This window comes from Raphanus sativus, chromosome 8 (assembly GCF_000801105.2).
Source record: "Raphanus sativus cultivar WK10039 chromosome 8, ASM80110v3, whole genome shotgun sequence".
In the NCBI taxonomy this organism is placed as follows: Eukaryota; Viridiplantae; Streptophyta; class Magnoliopsida; order Brassicales; family Brassicaceae; genus Raphanus; species Raphanus sativus.
The window spans coordinates 3295007-3313406 of record NC_079518.1 but is presented as its reverse complement, the minus strand read 5'-3'; the positions used below and the strand labels follow the sequence as shown (position 1 = coordinate 3313406).

General features: G+C 35.5%; 4 protein-coding genes across 4 annotated transcripts; 1 reads left to right on the top strand and 3 right to left on the bottom strand.

The window, feature by feature from the left end:
* Window positions 1-2685: 2685 nt before the first annotated feature.
* LOC108820666 (hexosyltransferase GAUT11-like) lies at window positions 2686-5170 on the bottom strand. The gene is made up of 2 exons (XM_018593663.2): window positions 4800-5170; window positions 2686-4405 (listed from the first exon to the last, which is right to left on the bottom strand). Exons 1-2 carry the CDS (start codon window positions 4938-4940, stop codon window positions 2939-2941), a joined length of 1608 nt encoding a protein of 535 aa, XP_018449165.1. The 5' UTR covers window positions 4941-5170; the 3' UTR covers window positions 2686-2938.
* Window positions 5171-10062: 4892 nt separating this feature from the next.
* LOC108819209 (transcription factor MYB51) lies at window positions 10063-12263 on the bottom strand. The gene is made up of 3 exons (XM_018592206.2): window positions 11677-12263; window positions 11437-11566; window positions 10063-11025 (listed from the first exon to the last, which is right to left on the bottom strand). Exons 1-3 carry the CDS (start codon window positions 11810-11812, stop codon window positions 10305-10307), a joined length of 987 nt encoding a protein of 328 aa, XP_018447708.1. The 5' UTR covers window positions 11813-12263; the 3' UTR covers window positions 10063-10304.
* A 2940-nt stretch (window positions 12264-15203) lies between these two features.
* LOC108818908 (60S ribosomal protein L6-1) lies at window positions 15204-16486 on the top strand. The gene is made up of 4 exons (XM_018591861.2): window positions 15204-15525; window positions 15743-15849; window positions 15937-16118; window positions 16203-16486. Exons 1-4 carry the CDS (start codon window positions 15266-15268, stop codon window positions 16356-16358), a joined length of 705 nt encoding a protein of 234 aa, XP_018447363.1. The 5' UTR covers window positions 15204-15265; the 3' UTR covers window positions 16359-16486.
* Window positions 16487-16748: 262 nt separating this feature from the next.
* On the bottom strand, window positions 16749-18400 carry LOC108821396 (tetraspanin-11-like). The gene is made up of 2 exons (XM_018594436.2): window positions 17688-18400; window positions 16749-17261 (listed from the first exon to the last, which is right to left on the bottom strand). The coding sequence occupies exons 1-2, from the start codon at window positions 18192-18194 to the stop codon at window positions 16950-16952; spliced, it is 819 nt and encodes a 272-aa protein (XP_018449938.1). The 5' UTR covers window positions 18195-18400; the 3' UTR covers window positions 16749-16949.

Sequence of the window (18400 nt, the reverse complement as noted above, 5' to 3'; positions counted from 1 at the left end):
ACACATAATTTTGAAGCTGAGATTTGCGGCCTACCAAAAGTGGATCAGTAGTCTTAAGGTTAGACTACGGTTAGGTTCAGCAACACAAAAGACAGACCATGTTTGTCTGGATATCTGTTACTACTTGTGAGCCTCAGTAAAATCTCAAAGTTTGTAAATCATTTGAAGAAAGATCTCTTCTCTAAGATGACCAGAACCGAGCAAGGTCAGGTCAAACGGTTCAGTATCATACTGAATACACCTTTTTATTATAAAAAAAACAAAGCAATTTAGCCAACTGGGAGAAGGATCAGTTTTTTCGCACCTGTAAAATCCATGCATCATCTAAAAGACTATCAAACGTGAGATCGTCATCATGATGCAGGCAGCTGCCAGGATTTCATATCAAACGTGAGATCGTCTACATGGTCTAAAAAGGCGTAAACTCTCGTATTACCACGGTTCTCGAAACCTTGGACTTCAAGGCGTTTGACAGTGTTCCTTTGGGGATGGAAGTAGAAAACGTAAAACGGGTTGGTGTCCTCCATCAAAACAATTTCACCTGTAGCGGTTACTCCAACTACGTTAACATAGCGAAGGCCACTGAATTTATCACCAGGAACGGTGAATAGATGTTCCGACCACTCATGTTTCTCGATATCCTCTAGAACCCACATGATCACGCTTTCACGAAATTTCCGAGTAATCATACCTAATTTACCTTCGTAGTTAACCATTCTTGTAGAAAAAACATGTTCGAGTCTTGCGGGCACAAACTTGAATTTCTCAGACCGAACATCAAAGCAAACTATGTAGTAATTTGTAATGTTGTTTCCTCGAGCCACGTAATATAAAGCTCCATTGATGCATATCCCCTTGGAACTAGGAAAAGGATGATGGGCTAAGGGAGATTTGATCTTCCTCCATTTAAATTCTTCTCCGGGTCTTAATGTAAAAACATTAACAACATTGGTCCGAGATGAATAGATAGAACTGGATGAGACTACCTTGAATATCTTGTCGATCGGATCAAACCCTAAAAAGCTCTTACTGCCCGTCTTCACGGTAGGCAAGAACCCATACTGTCCTGTGCTAGGGTGACATACCACATGATCCGTATACTCCTCCTTCTTATCCTTCTCCTCCGTTGAGATTGTTGGCATACGACGTAAACAGAACAAGCCAGAGGCGTGACCACAAAGTTCCAGCGCCATGTCTTTAGATAACTTCAACTGAACATAGGCGGCTAAGGACGACGACTCCTCATTCTGATCACTATCGAGCCGAGGAGGAGACGAAAAGAAGAGAAACTCGTTGTCTGTAGATTTTTCCATGGCGAGTAAGAGACTAGGACGAGTGGAAGACTTGGTTAAGAACAGCTCGGTAAAATCTGCACTGCAAAGTACGGACCTCCATTGCTCCGACACGCAACGACACGTCGCTATTGACTTGCCAGGCAATCTAGAGAATATCTCGTGAAAAAGTTCAAGAGGGATTGAATTCATCATATGAATAGACTCTGAGAGAGAGAGGTGAATGCAAATCATTGTAGGTAATCTGTAATATTAATATTAGTGTTTTGAGACCTATCTAGGGCTTTCATTACGAACTAAACCAAATCGTGCATGGTTCTGTTTAAAAGCATAAACCGGTCCTTTTCTTTTGGTGCCTTGCGTTTGTATAAACGATTTAAACCACATCTCGGCCTCTGAAGATACGTGTGTAATACATTATTATATGTTTATCCTTTTAAAAAGTCTTCAGTCAACTATGAAGAAGATTCCCTTAAAGATGAAGAGGAGCGAGAGCGAGTTTCGTTTGGCTTTGAGATGATATGACATGATGACTGAGACAGAGTGTGCTTCAAACTTTCGCCTCTCTGTTCTTTTTGCTCAAACGCAGTAGAAATCAGGGAGCATTTGTTTCTTTCCTGCAGCTACACATGCGAGGTTTGGAAGAAGGTCTTCACTCGGTGTAGGCCACCTGCACTGCTTTGGCAGAGCTACTTTCTTGGATGCGATCCCCTAGCTCTAAAAGACTTTCTCTGCTCAGGAAGCTGGCGACACAAACTGTAGTTTTTCATATATGGAAACAGAGGAATAATTTGCTTCATAACCAGGTTTCACTACCGGCGTTAACTGTTTTCAGAATGATCGACAAAGAGCTGAAGAATGTCATATCTTCCAGGAGGAAGAAGAAGAACTTCAACAGGCTTATGGCTATGTGGCTATCATAGGTCACTAGTCTTCAATCAAACTCTTGTGAACCATCTTGTTTTTTACTTTCTTTTTGCCTTGATGGATCAAACCAAAGATGTTACTTTGTAAACTCTTCTCATCATTTATGATATTTAAAGTTTAGCAAAAAGAAATTTTAAAGTATTAGAGTAGCTGTTGGGTTCATGAACATGTATAGCATTCACTGCTCCAACAAATCGTACCCTTTTCAAGTTATTCTCACGTGTATCCAACAAATACCATGTTACCATGTTATTAACTTGTTCTTGTGTCAAATTCATGTTGAAATAGAACCAATGAAGGGGTCGAGAGTTGACTTGGGAAAATATAACTCAAGAATCAAAAATTTCAAGGTATGAGAAAGATTGTTGTTTTTATTTGAAAAAAAAATCATTTTAAATACATAGACTACAGCTTGAAAACAAAAGGAATAAATTATCCATCCATCCTTTAGAGATAAAAATAAATATAACAAACAAAAAATAAGTATCCTGTAATCTATTAAACCATAAGTACATCATTCTAATGTGTGATTATAAATTGCTCTTCAGACCATAAGAAGAGAACAATAGTCTTCAGAGAATATCTGAAATCTGACAAACTCTACAAAACATTCCAAAAAAAAAAAACGACAAAAAAAATCTTCAAAGTGTATAAGAAATCAAGAATCTTCCGATATGGGACCAGTCTCAACTCCCCTCCAAAAAAAAAGTCTTTTGCTTCTAAGCTGTGACACAATCTTGTAAATAAGGATGGCTCGAGTTCAAGAACTTCAACCAAAACGGTTTATACCTACCAATACCAATCTTTAGCCAAGGCTTCATGTTGCCGTTATAGTGAACCACAGCCGCGGTTTCTATCAGACGGTTATCAATGTTCACATCGTAACCTAACCCTAAGACATGCCATCTTCTGTCTAGCGGCTCAGTGAGACCATAGAAAGCCAACAGCCCCGGAGGAAGCGTCCCTAGCTTCCAGAGAGTTCTCTCTCTGTTCTTCTCTTGCCAGTAATGGTACCTACCAGTCACGTTCGCTTTCCTCCAAGCGATGAGATCGAAAACGTTCATACCAAAGGCCCATCCGCACGCTTGCGGATCAAACTTCGAGCTGATGAGCGGGTCAGAAAAGTTTAGGTACTTGTAATAACGGTGAAAGGCTTCAAGACACGTCTCCACAGCTCCGTTGACGTTTCCGTGAAGGTCTAACGAGAAGAGCGGAGTCAGATCTTTCTGAACAACAACGTCGTCGTCTAGGAAAACGATCTTTTCTAGCTGAGGATAGATCTCGGGGATGTAGAATCTGAGATGGTTCAGTAACGACAAGTACTTCGGGTTCCTGACTTTTGGCTCAGAGTTTGTCTCTTGGTCACCGAAGTAGTAAGCTCTCGAATCTGCATCATCCAGCAGTTGCTTAACGACAGGAGAGTACGAAGCATTCAGCCAAGAGAACTCTTCAACGCTCTGGATCTCTATCGCTGACCCCTTGAAGTCATTACCAAGAAACCAAGCCTGCATAGCTTTGTAGCTCACTCGGTTCGTCACTATGTGGAAAACAAGCTGCTTCGGGTGATCAGCGTTGGAGACTGATGAGTTCACAACAACAGAAGCAGCTACCACGTTGTCAGTGAAGATACAAAAATGGTAGAGGTTGTTGTCAACGAGTCTAGGCGAGTTCCTGTTCTCATCTGCCGCCGCTGCTTCACGGCGTGACGGCTGCTCGGTTAACCAGTCTGATGTTAGCTTGATCATCAAACAGTGGAGGCTCTTAGGAACCGCCTCGGCAACAGATTGCCCGAACACCGTGGTTTGAACGGTGGCTGCGTTTGCGCGCTCTTCGAGGGCTTGGATGTGAGACTTCATAGTCATCATCGTCGTGGCTATGTCGTAATGCGCGTCTTGCGCCTTGTAGATAAGAGCTGATAAGCCGGTAACGACCGGTTTGGCCTCGTCTAAGGAAATGGGCTGGCCTCTCATCGCTGATTTCGAGAGGAGAAGCTGGCAGGTTCTGATCTTGGAGCTCAGCTCCCAAGCTAGATGGAGATTGTTGTGCTCTTTGGCTATGAAAACATAGGCCTTGGCGAGGGTCATTTGCTCGGCTAGCTGCCTAGCGAACGAGGAAGCACTCGTCACCTCTTCGGTGAAGTTTAAACGAGGAGGAGATACGTACTCCTCGGTTCTTGTGTCTCTTTCCTATCAAAGAACAAAAAAAAAAAGATCAGAGTAAATTCTCCAAAGACAAAAAAAACATTATCAAGTCATGAATAGAGAAATGCTCTGTTTTTATGAAGTTTTTTGCACTCATAGACTAAGTAACACAAATAAAACCAACAAAAAAATGTGAATAAGAAACTACACTAAGATTTGGTCATGCCCGTTTTGAAAAGAGTTCAACTTTGCACTGATTCCATAGATACAGAGACCAACCTAATAACCATTATTCTCAGCTACAAACAAGAAAGATCCACACTTTATTAATGAGAGGATGATCATTGGAGCCAGAAAAAAAAAACCAAATCTCAGCAATCAATACATTTGCTTCTTAATAAAAAAACAAAGCTTTGAAATCAAAGAGAGAAAGACATACAAGAGTTAGCTGAGATGGATCTTGTTGTTGTTGATGATGATGCTGAACGATGAAGAGAACCAATCCAGCAACAGAGAAAGAAGCAAGGAGAAGCCATATCCAACTCAATAATCTCCTTCTAGCTACCCTCCGCCTCCTCATCTCTCCCCTACCAATCCTCCACGGCCTCTCACCAGATTCTTCTTACTGAAATCGATTTTATTACACTAAACCCAGATTCGAGCTTGAGCCCTAATGAATTCGTGCCGACAGAGGAAGTGATCTGCAAGAGAGTGAAGAAGAAGTGAGTTTTTGTGATTGTGTGATCTGCCTTTCGCTTTGCTTTCGAATGATTTTTCTTCGCTGTCCCGAAAGAAAAATAAATATGTAATTTATTTCCAGATCTGATTTTTATTTAATTTAATTGGCTACTAAAATGAATGACCTGTCTTTTAAATATTCTGTTTCCAAATTAGACCGGAACTTGATAGATTTGTCTATTACCACCCCCTTCACTCAGACAGTCGGTGTGTTGTTACGTGTCTTTCTTTCCCAGCTCTTTCATCGTTTCTAAACGCTGTCGTTCTGTCTGAAGGTAAAAAAATGGGCCAGTTGTCCCATCTCGTTGTCCCCTTTTCTTCTCATGAACTCGCAACTCGAACTTTGGGCTTTTCTTTCCATATATGGAATCAAAATGGCCCATGTGGAGAAAAACTTAACGTTTTGCTTGACAAGTGGCAACATGATTCGTGTTACAACTACCAGCAGTCAAGCAAAACTCAATACAGAAGTCATCATCATGGAAACAAAAAGTAACGTTGTTAACTCTATTCGGATAATGCGTGTTACTATCAAAAGAATAGAAGCAGGAAACTTTTTTAAAACAAGATGGTGATTGCACCTTTTCATCAAATCGCATATTCTTCTATATGCCTAACAAAATTATTTAGGTAACATGCAGGCAGCACCAATCAATTAAGCGACTTTTCAGTGCAATCAGGGAAAGGGTAATCGAATAGAAAAGTTATTATAATACATACTACCTACTATCATGTATATGTTATGTTTTCTATGAATCAGCCAAACAGATTATTTGGACGTTAGATGTTTTCCTAATCCTAACACAATAAAATAACGTCACTCATGATAAGGAAGGAACCCTGACTCATAAGAGAACAGGCAAACACAACTTCCTCTTGGAATTCACAGCATGGCTATGATCTCTTGCAGAGTTAAAAACAAATAAAGTTCGGTTTCAAAGAAAAAATGACATAGTTAACTTAATAAAATTATGATTAGATATATAAGAGCCTTCTCATGCAATATCTAAAATGAAGTTTCTTTTTTTTTGTTGATGATTCTGATCACATTCATTTGGACCATAAAACCCTGACTTATCCGAAGCAAGAGACAAAAACCGGATGCTTAATCCTTTTTTAACGTGGAGTGAACCCATAGAACAAAACTTCCACAAATTTTTGTGCTTCTCTCCTAACTCTCAATTTTTTTGAACTTTTCTCACAACTTTTCTTTCTTTTTGAATGACTTAGAAGTCTTACATATTTGGGGATGGAAGTGCGCTAAATCAAAGGAAAATAGAAAACTATAAACTTCAAGCGATTGCCAAATAAAAGAGAATAAAACATTGAAGACAGTTTCCATTAAATCCACATATAGGTTTATATCTTGGGATAAAGAATTTTGGTTATATGGTTATGTAAATATGTTCAAGCTGGTCACTAAGTCCACGGAAACATCACGAGCATCTTGGGAGCATTATTCTGTAGTATCGAGCATATTTTATTTAATTATTGTTTCTTTTTCCTATGTACGTTGAAGTTTGAACAAGAAATAATTAATGTCAAGTGAAAAGGAGCCAGGCTTGAAAAACTATAATTTGATAAATAAAATAATACTAACATGCATGGTTACTTCACTGGTATTTTGTTATAGTTTGTTTGGTGGCAATATTAGTGTTACCTCATATGGTCCTTTGAAATGTCAAGAGTCGGGTGCAAGAATCTGGCACTGCCATAGAGTGCCAACTGCCACGAGTGGCATGCAGTGACTTGTGACGACCCACCACATGCTCTTGCATTTTTCATAGTAGTAGCGATTTTTAATAAAAAAGCGAATCAGATAAGAAGTTGAGAATTAAAGGAGCAAAAGAAATTAGATGGCCCTCACAAGTCACTGCATGCCTTGTGATTTTTAATGAAAAAGCGATTTTCTTTTTTAAGGAGCAAAAGAAAAAAAAATTAGATGGCCCGGTTGATTACGTAGTGTACATGATCATAAAGTACAACTTTTTTTTTTGATAATAATAATACAACTTGTTGATCATAAAATACAACTTGTTGAACAGATTTATGTCGTCCATTCGCGGAAGCTGCCCTCATTATACTTTTAGATTTTTTGAACTACACAGATTTATCGTTCATAGACCTAAATTTTATAATAAATTTAACATTTAAACCAGCAAACCTCATTTTAAAAATTTATCCTTATAGTTTCCACTTAGGAGTTGACTAGTGGAAAACTGGGACCAAATTTTATGTAATTAGGTATAAGATCTCTAATTTTTTATCAAAAAATAGAAAAGTATTATAGTAAAAAATTTAATTTTTAATTTGTATGTCTTTTCAAATGAATGACGACTTAAAGTAGAATAATAAATATATATATATATATATACACATATATAATTTTTTTAAAAAATATTCTTATCATATTTTAAAGTATAATAAAATTAAATATTTTGTTCTTTACTGTTTTAGAGAAAAAGTATAATAACACTAAAATTGCTCTTATAATTATTGCTTTTTTTTGAAACTGGAAAGGATTAAACCCGGGTCACTATTGGAACCAGACCTAACCCCCGGGGGAGTCGCAAGCCCGCGGATGGACTCCTTCTCCTGGGCATTCAAATGGGTCCTAAAGCATGGACCCATATCCGCGTTAGGTGAACAGAACAATGTGACTTAGTTTCGCATAGCAGGAGGATCAAACCTGAAACGTGTTAGCGTCCCAGGCCCGTCCACTGCCACTTAACCGCAAGGCCCGTTCAAAACACTAAAATTGCTCTTATAATTATTGTTTTTTTGAAACTGGAAAGGGTTAAACCCTCTTATAATTATTGCACTTATACAAAACTAACAGTGATTGAACCGCTTAAGAAAGACTGATTTTTATCTAACAAGCTTAAGCAAATATGTTTCTTCTGGCATGAAAAGTAATTAATAATCAGGCCGACCCTAATAGAAAGCCAGGGAAACATGGTCTTTGGTCGTTAATATTATCAAACAAAACCGATCTTCAAATTGCAAATTTTATTTAGTCTTGTGGCAAAAGCACATTGGTTAAATGTTCCAGATTAGTCTTCCATTTTTTCTTTTTTTCTTTCTTTCCAGCTTCTGGTCTTAACAAACTTGTAACAGGTACTGATTATAATGGATATTTTAATGATAAATTGCTATTATTTTATTAACATATCCTGTTTCTGGAGATATATTTTAGTGTTAATAATTTCTCATATCACTTCATATATAGAGAAGACACTTTGGAAAACAAAATCATTCAACTTTTTCAAACAATATTATTGAAACAGTTAAGCAAAAAACAATATTATTGAAACAAATCTCAGCTTTTACTTTTGTTTATGCATAGTGCTTTGAAAAGGATGTAACGATAATGCAATTCTTCTCCTCTTTAGTCCAAGGAATGTTCAAAGAATGTCCACTTGCTTTCTGTTGGTCACATATCTGATTAGAGATATGACATATTTGTGTCCTTGAAACAAATTTAATTATAGATATTGTATAATGAGTTTTTAAATGATTTTAGATATCTGAGAATTGGAGGTTTTGTTTAAACAAATCTAAAATTTCATTAAAACAATGAGATTTTTTATTTTTATTTTTATAACTAAAAAATTGTTTTCAAACACTTTAAATACTCTAAAAACAATTAACGCACTCTAAACTTAATAACTTGAATTTTGTTCCGGAACAATAAGTGTTTTATGGAATGACAAATTAGATAACATTAGATTTTAAAATATTTTAAAAAATTCACATTTGAATAACATTTTATTTATCTTAACGGTTAATAATTTTTGGCTTTAGTCGAAAATGGATATTTTTTATTTCAAATACTTATCCAAAATATGTAATTACAATGTATTTATCTCATTCGATTATTTACTGCTCGTAAGTATTTATAAATTATTTGGATAAATTTCGAAGTTTGAAAGAATTATATATTTACTAAATTATATATATCAGAGAAGATGATATAAGTTTTTTTTGTTTACTCGTTTGAAAAAACATGAAAATTATTTCAAATAAAATATTACACTTATCATAAAGAAGAAGGAACAAAAACATATCATTTCGTATGCAAGCTTATTCTTACGACAAATAAATATTTTTTTAAGCTTTCGTTTTTGTCTAATTATCATTTTTTTCGGTTGTAGAAAAAGTAATGAATAAATCTTTTAGCAAAAAAAAAAAGTAATGAATAATATCAAACCAAGTCTATGACTTTTTTACAATACTTGATATTTATATTATATTTGCAAGTAACAAAATGTAATGATTTGATATTTGACTTGACAATAATTTTAAAAATGGAGACGAACGCAGATCAAGCTTCATTTGGTCTCTCCCACTTCTCTGGATGACGCTTATCGTTGGTTGAAAGCTCCTACTCGAGATAAGAATGTCAATCTCATTACCAAGCTGGCCTACCAAGCCTCCATCTATACCATATGAAAGAAGAGGAACGCTAGAATTCACTCAAATGTTACTCGCCCAGTTTCCTCATTAGTGACTGAGATCAAACTGGTTATTAGAGGCAAGCTCTCTATTCTAGCCAGACAGCAAAGGAACCTCCCTTCCACAGTCTCGCTTTTGACAACTTGGTTTAATCTCTTCCCTTGATTCATACTGTTTACTCTCTTGAATGGTCGGTTGTGACCAAATCCTCTCCCTGTTTCTTTTTTGCAATAAACTTTAGTTTGTATTTTTCTCTTTGGAATAAAACGGAAATTTAGAGTAAAAAAAAAAAAAGTAACGTGTCTAAAGCAATTAACGAGTATTCGTGCCTAGCCTCATAATGCTCGTGTTCGGATAGATTTTCACTTTTTTGGTTTGATTCCAAAATAAGGTTAAAACATTTTTTAAAAAGGGTTAAACACTTTCGGATCGTTACAAATCGACATTCTACGATTACTAGTACTTGTTTTGCCTGTTCGCGACTTATGAATATACTATTAATACACTCGTTAACTTATTACTACATCACCGTAAATTTATTCACTTAATATGAAACACACTTGAGGGGAAACATACAAAAGAGTAGAAAGAAAAAACACTGATATGACAATTCAAGCTACGTACAAGCATAGTTCGGCATCGTCATTATAATTATAATTATTCATTATTATCATCAGCTTAACATATCGATTGACGGGATATAAACATGATCATATTGAAATGATCATGTATGATTCACCAGAAGATTCCCTTATGCAAAATAGTTATCAATCTCTTCAAACTTTTCTTGATGTTCATAGACGGGCATCACCTCGAGGTCGTCGTTCACATCCTCCTCAAGAAACCTCGTAAGTTCTTTCATGAATTCAGTGTTGTCAACACAAGACTCTTCAAACATCATGAAATCTTCATCATTCAGAAATCTTGAGAACTCAATATTATCCTCGTTATCACAGTGCATTAAATGATCATTAACGGATGCATCAGAGAATGTGGACGGAGATGATGTAGCGTTACCATTAACGGTCATCTGGCATGGAAGACTTGAAGCTGGTGTAAAGGAAGAGCTAGTTGACTTATCTGATTCGGAATTGACGGTGACACTTGTAGTAGTAGCAGCAGTGTGACTTGTAGTAATAGTAGTAACTGGGCCACCGCTTCCGATAATGTCAGACAGAACACTTTGATTGATTCTTTTTCCGAACCTATTAGCTACTCTGTTCAAGAACTTAGCCGATGATAAACCAGGCTTCTTGTTGTTATTCTTCATTTTCTCGTTATCAAGATCAACATCGCTCGTTATAATTGTCGGAATAACGTTTTGTTTCTCTGGAATCTCCGGGAGGTTTACTGATTTGTGTGTAACCGGATCGACACCTTTCTTGATCAAACGTTTTTTGATATGAGTGTTCCAGTGGTTCTTGATTTCGTTATCGGTCCTTCCTGGTAATCCACGAGCTATCGCAGCCCATCTGATAAAACACCATAAGATTATAACATATATTAGTCATGATGATCAAGTCATATGCAAAAATATAACATATGAATTGTTCTAAAAGCTATATATATATAACATATGAATTTTCAAACCCAATATTTTTTCTTTTTGATCATTTTTCTTTGCTGGATAGTTGAAATATGTTGTTTTATTGAAAAAAGAACACTCATAGTTTCTTTCTTTTTGGTACATACTACAAAAAAATTATAAACACAAACAAAGATTTTCCTCCCCTTACTTACAAATTTTATAAAAATATTGGATAATTCTAAAATGTGTTCTTTTGTGGTTAAAATACAGCCATTAAGTAATATTGCAGACAAAATGGACAAAACAATGGGACAAATATACAAAAGAAAAAGTAGACAGAGATAGAAACACTAACTTGTTGCCATGAAGGGCGTGAAGAGAGATGATAGAACGTTCTTCATCTTCAGTGAACTCTCCTCTTTTGATGTCAGGTCTCAGATAATTAGCCCATCTCAGTCTGCAGCTTTTGCCACATCTCTTGAGTCCTATATCATTTAAAGAATTGTTTTATATTAAAAATCATTGATTAATGACCAAAAAGACCAAACACTGAATATTCAAATATGGCGGAATAAAAAAAAAGAAAAATAAATACCAGCTTTTTCGGGGAGAGTTCGCCATCCACCTTCACCGTGACGGTTGACGTAGGAGACAAGCTTCTGATCTTCCTCGGGAGTCCATGCTCCTTTCTTTAACCCTAGTTCAGCTTTGCAACATGGTGTACGCACCATTCTGGAGTTCTTGATTTCTTGATTCTTCAAAGAATATCAGCTTTCTTGTTCAGTGATTATCTTGATCGAGGTCGAAGGGGTTGTTTTTTTTTTGACAAACGGTCGAAGGGGTTGCTCTCAAGTGAAAGAGAACAAAACTGAAAAAAACCTAAGAGTTTGAAACAAAGTGTGAAACGGGACGTGTGATCATAAAGACTGAGCACATGATCTTTTAATTAAAGAGTTCAGACATCGGTAGATTCTTCTTATAGACATCTTGTTTGCTCTTTTGTGATACTAAGAAGAACACAAAGAGCGATGGAGAGGAAGAGATCTTCACTTGTTCTGTTTTCTTACCACAAATAGAGAGAGAGAGAGAGAGAGAGAGAGAGAGAGAGAGAGAGAGAGAGAGAGAGAGAGAGAAGCTTTAGTTTATTTTTTTCTACGAGTTGTTGGGTTCACTTGCGAAGTGAGCAACTTTGAGGATGAGGCACCATCTTTATTTATGCTGCTTGAAGCTGTACGTGTGGATTCCCCAACAGCGTCGTTTTTGCACGATATTGACACGTGGTACGTTTTGATTCCTTACTCAAGATTTTCTTTTGTATTTATTAAAAAATCATGCTAACTTTTAAAGTGGAATTTCGAGATGAACGTCTGATTGTTCCCATAACATTAATGATTCATTTTATATATTTTTCTTCTTTGGTACACCTGTTTAAAAATAAATAATATTTTTTAAAAAATTGATGTTTCAAAATAGATGATGTTTTATATTATAATATAATTCCTAATTTATAAATTATCAAAATTATGTAACTAATGATATTTTGTTGTTTATTTTGTAAACATTTAAATAATTTTAATTTTAAGTCCCCTAGCCTAAAACTTAAAATATTTTAAAACAAATAAAGTAATATCTCATGCATAAGACCGCCACCTGAGGTATCATGTGTCCTCCTTTTTAGTTAGATTTTAAAGACCGTTTTTCTGTTTTACAAAAAATAGTACTTTCGTTTTTTAGCTTATAGAACGAGATTACAAGCAAGTAATTCAAAGGTGTGAAAATTTCTAAAAGGATGAAATAACATTTCTATTAATTTTTCTTCAATTTTTTATTAATTGAAGGGATATATATAGTGAATTTGAAGTAAGCAAAAAAGAAGAATATATGAAAGTAATATTAACATTAGAAGAATGAAAGCTACCCAATTATTTGCAAAATCGAAATCGAATTGCTTATAGTTATTAATATTATGTTCATGCCAAAATCACATTTCTTCAAATTATGCAAGACATCTTTTTCAAATACAATATAGCGCCGCAGCATTTGGAACACCAATTAAATTACTCTTAAATTACAGTATGTTGAATATTCTTTCAGATTTTTGGAAGATATTTGTGTTGACTAATTAGGTCGGTCCAAGTACTAAACAATACATTTTTACCCAATATAAATTATTTTAAATTTAGTGGAAAAAATCAACCTTACCAAAAGAAAAAAAACTTTACCAAATTGAAAAACAAAGAAAAATAATAAATGTTCATTATATTATATTATTATAGCGAAACTAATACATCTAAATTTGTATAGAAATTGGAAATATGGTAAACTTCAAAACAACGGAGATAAAGATACATATCACAAACTTTATGGAATAGAGGAACCATAGAACTTTGGAATAATATGTTCAATTCTAATATGACTGAAATAACACATATAAAGAAAAACATGGTCTTTGTCAGAACGTATTCAATCGTAAACGATGGAGTGCGGACTTTTCTAAGTATGACTGAAATCTTCACATTTTTTTTTGTTAAATTTCAAAATATATATTTTTTTTAGAAAGAACATCAGACGACAAGCTATTAAATAAACAATAGGCGTCGACAAGAAAAAAAAAACAATAGGCAAACGAAACACATAATTGAAAATTCGAGGAAGGTAAGTATACGGAAGTGGTCAGGTTTGAATTCGATAAACTAAGCAACAACTTGGTCACTCAAACACTGGACTTGGACATATCGAAATCGATCATACCAAGAAAAACTACTTAGGGACCGAAGAAAGATGATGGCTTTTAGATTTCGTACAATTAGTTTCCACTCTTTTTATTTCGACTAGTCAACACTTAGCTTTGTGTTTTTGTCTTCCAGCGACTTTAGATGCGCGATTAATTAAGTTAAGATCGACGGCTACCTTATGGTCTTATCCATGAGCATTTGTAAAAGAGTTGGCCTAGTGTCACCACCAATCTGGTGAATTTTCATTAATCATAATGGTGGCTACATCCTGTCTTTAATCTGTCCATATTTTTATTTTTATTCTAATTAACCAGATTATAGAACATTGAAACCTAATCGGAACAGCTCTTTTTTTTGTTACATAACAATTCGTGCTAAAAGAAGACGACAAAAATCATACTTTATTTTATGTCGATCTTGTCTAAACCTTAAAAGTCACAATTTTAATTTACTAAAGCTCTCATTGGTAATCATCATTTAATCGTGGAATTGTGAAAAAAAAATTAAATTGTGGTAAATATTAATTAAAATGAAGAAAAATATAAAATTTATGGAATGATAGAATAATGTTTAATTGATCAAAATATTTTATATGGTATTCACTTTTTATAATAAAAATAAATTTCAATAATAAAATTAATTATTACACAATATGAAAATAACTAATATTTATTAGAATTACTTTAGCTCTTGTTATAAATATTTAGTTTATCTTTTAATATGATTTAATAATAGATTGACATTTCAAAATATTATAAAACAAACTAATGAACTATAATATAATTTTATTTTTAACATAACTATTTATCATAAACATATTGCTAATCTACTCAAAAATTTTAAATGATATTAGCATATAATTTAGTAATACGAAAATGTTGAATTTATAGTTTTTTCCACCGTAATCTATTAACACTCACTTTTCCACTTAATGATTTTTTTTATATTTCTGTTATCAAAAACGCAAACATGTATTTTTATGTTTTTACGTTTTTTATCATTCTATAACTTTTTTTGATTGGTAAAATATTTGCGATTCCGTCATCCGTAAGATTACCGATCAAAGTCTAGATGAACTCTGTAAATGGAACATGTTAAAAGAAAAAGCCAACCTTTTCAATTAATATAATAGAGATGTGTGTTGAACATTTTGCTATGACCCAGCTTTGTGTACTCATTCAACAAACCAAAGATAAGACTTGTTCCTTCCCAATTGAAAACCATAGAAGTAAACTACAGAGAGACAAAGGCCCTCTTACTTGGACCATTTGTCATGTTTGGATAATATGGGCCTTATATAAGCCTCATGACATTAAACACATGTTAGGGCCCATTAGGTTTTTTATCCGCTGCTTATCATCCTTATATTTAAACGCGGCTAACTCCAATCTAGGGTTTACGCACGCCACTGAGAAGTTCATCGCAGAGAACACAGAGAGAACAGAGAAAATGCCGGCGGCTAAGCAGAGGACCCCTAAAGTAAGCCGGAACCCCGATCTGATCAGGGGCGTCGGAAAATACTCTCGCTCCCAAATGTACCACAAGAGGGGGTTGTGGGCAATCAAGGCCAAAAACGGCGGCGTTTTCCCCCGTCACGACGCTAAGTCCAAGGTCGAAGCTCCGGTTGAGAAGCCGGCCAAGTTCTACCCGGCGGAAGACGTTAAGAAGCCGCTCGCCAACAGGCGCAAGCCTAAGCCTACCAAGCTTAAGTAAATCCATTTTCTTCTATTGGTGTTTAATTTAATTTAATTTTAAGCTGAAAATAGATTTGTGCGTGTAGGTTACGTAACATAATAGGTTTTAGATAAGTTGTTGGAATCAGTAGTGTTTTTGTGTCTGAAATGCTAGATTCATTAGAGATTTGCATGTTTATTATTACAGGAAGATGAGTTTATGTTTGTGTCTGTTATTATGTGTGTATTGTAGAGCAAGCATTACTCCAGGAACTGTGTTGATCATCCTTGCTGGTAGATTCAAGGGCAAGAGAGTTGTCTTTCTCAAGCAACTCACTTCTGGTTTGCTTTTGATAACTGGTGAGTTATTGTCGTCTCTGCTCTCTTCACACCTCGTTAATAAGTGTTTTGTTTGTTGTGTTAATACGTTCTTGTGTTTTGTTTCAGGACCATTCAAGATCAACGGTGTTCCGTTGAGACGTGTTAACCAGTCGTACGTGATTGGAACCTCCACGAAGGTTGACATTTCTGGAGTCAACACTGAGAAATTCGATGACAAGTACTTCGGAAAGGTTGCTGAGAAGAAGACGAAGAAAGGAGAAGGCGAGTTCTTTGAAGCTGACAAAGAGGTACATACATACATACCCTTTATCTATATAACATAATCATCTGATTATCATTACTGAATCATTTCATATTCTTGGTGCCTTTAGGTGAAGAAAGAGATCCCTCAAGAGAAGAAGGAAGACCAGAAAACCGTAGACGCAGCTCTGATCAAATCCATTGAAGCAGTCCCAGAGCTCAAGACTTACCTCGGCGCCAGGTTCTCTCTGTCACAAGGAATGAAACCACATGAGCTTGTCTTCTAGATTTCATCATCTTATCGTTTTGTTTCCCTTCATGTTTCAACAACATCTGTTTTCCCCTGAGAGTTTTTGTCCCTGGATCTTAAAAAAATACACTATTTTCTCTGATTTATATATCAACGTTCTATCAATGAGACAATGAATCTTAGTCATCGATTGATTTTCAAACCGCATTAATCAACAAGCAGATTTAGCCATAATTGAAGCAGATTCACCAAGGCTTATAACACCATTACCGTTTGTTATAAACAAGATAAGATAATCAGATTGTATACGTATTGTACGTGGTACGACATAACGATTGTTATGTTACTTGTGTAGCAAACATGACGTTGTCCAAAAAAAAAACGAAGCGAACGTAAGTATGATTAGAAATGTGACAACTAAAAATCATTAAAACGAAACCAACTAACAAATGATCGTGCATGATCACTTGTAACTGACAAGTCACTAAAATGTTTGGATAATTATACAATAAAAGGAGTTATGATTGGTTCGAAACAAACATGACAATCCTAAGAAAACAAAAGATAATTAACTAGAAACTAAACCAACAAAGGAAAAAAAAAGACACAACTTAAAACATTAGTGTGATCAGGCACGGTCACTTTCCGTAGCCGTGAGATTGTTACGACGAGCACGGCAACCGCAGGAACAGACGGCGATGATCAGTATGAGGAGACATATGTTGAAAACAAGAAGATGCCTCCACTTCTCTCTTATGTTGGCTAACACACCCGCTTTGCATGCGTTGCAGTTAAAACATAACTCCGTTTGCACGTTACTCCACGCGTCGCAATCGCCGTTCTCCGTCGTAACCTTCGTTGCATTTTTCCCCGGCGGCATCCAAAACGTCGCGTTTTTGAACTGGAAGTTGCAGTCCGACGGGGGCTTACAACAACCTGACTGCTCAACATAATACAAAAATATAAAATTATCTCACAATAAACCGATAAATTTATTTGCAAAAAAAAAAAAACCGATAAATAAAATACAAAATTAAAATAAACTTAAAAATAAAACGATAAAAACAAATACTTTGGACGCATTTTACAAAAAAATAAATCATAGTAATTAATTATTTTTTAAAGTATTGCTGAATAAACTTGCGCTTAGGTGCTGTCTATTTTAAAAATCATTTTAGAAAAATAATTTTTGCTTGTGACCGGTTTAGAACTTGGTTATATTTAGTAGTTGTATGCACTTCAAATATATAATACGAAATATCAGGGATCTCCCTCAACAATGCTAACTGATCTAAACAACATTAGAGAATATACAGGAGATAATATTATCTTAAGTCTATCAATTATATGCAAGGAATGAAAATACCTGGATTGGAGACAAGTTCTTGTGATAAAACGCGTCAGCGATCTGACTAACACGACCATCACTCAGTTCATCGCAAACGCTAGCCTCAGCCAGACAAGACCTTATACCAACCCATCTCTTCCCACCAACAAAACCGTTAAGCCAAGTGGAGAAATCCACCGTATGGTACTCTCTATAGCCTCGACCAGAGACCACATGACCGGCTCCTTTATTCGTAACAAAGAAGAGAAATATAGAGAAAGCCATTAACGCAGCAATGCCCGCAAAGAGTATGACCAAGTACGAGACCATTGCGACATTCTCCTTGAAGCAAGATCCTATCACTCCGATTAAAGACACCACTAAGAGGATGATCCCTGTAGTGAGGAGTGGTGCACGAATGGCTGATTCACAGTCAGTCACGTCTTGATGAACGAACATGTAAATGGAGTAACCAATGGCTGATGCGCCCACTAGCATTACCAACGTGTTGGCTAGACCCACAACGAAGTTGCTTACTCGAAACATTTTGTGTTTTTTTTCTGTCTAACGAATGGACTCGGATATCAAAGAGATAGAGAGAAGAGAGGTTTGGGATTTCGAATTTGATGACTTTGTTTTGTAACGTTTTAGAGGGGACGGTTGATTTTTGAGGAGTGGGGGAGATATTAGTGGAGATTTCATTAGACGTGTTTAGTTTTTAATTACTGGTTTATTCCACTCGAACTGGAGAA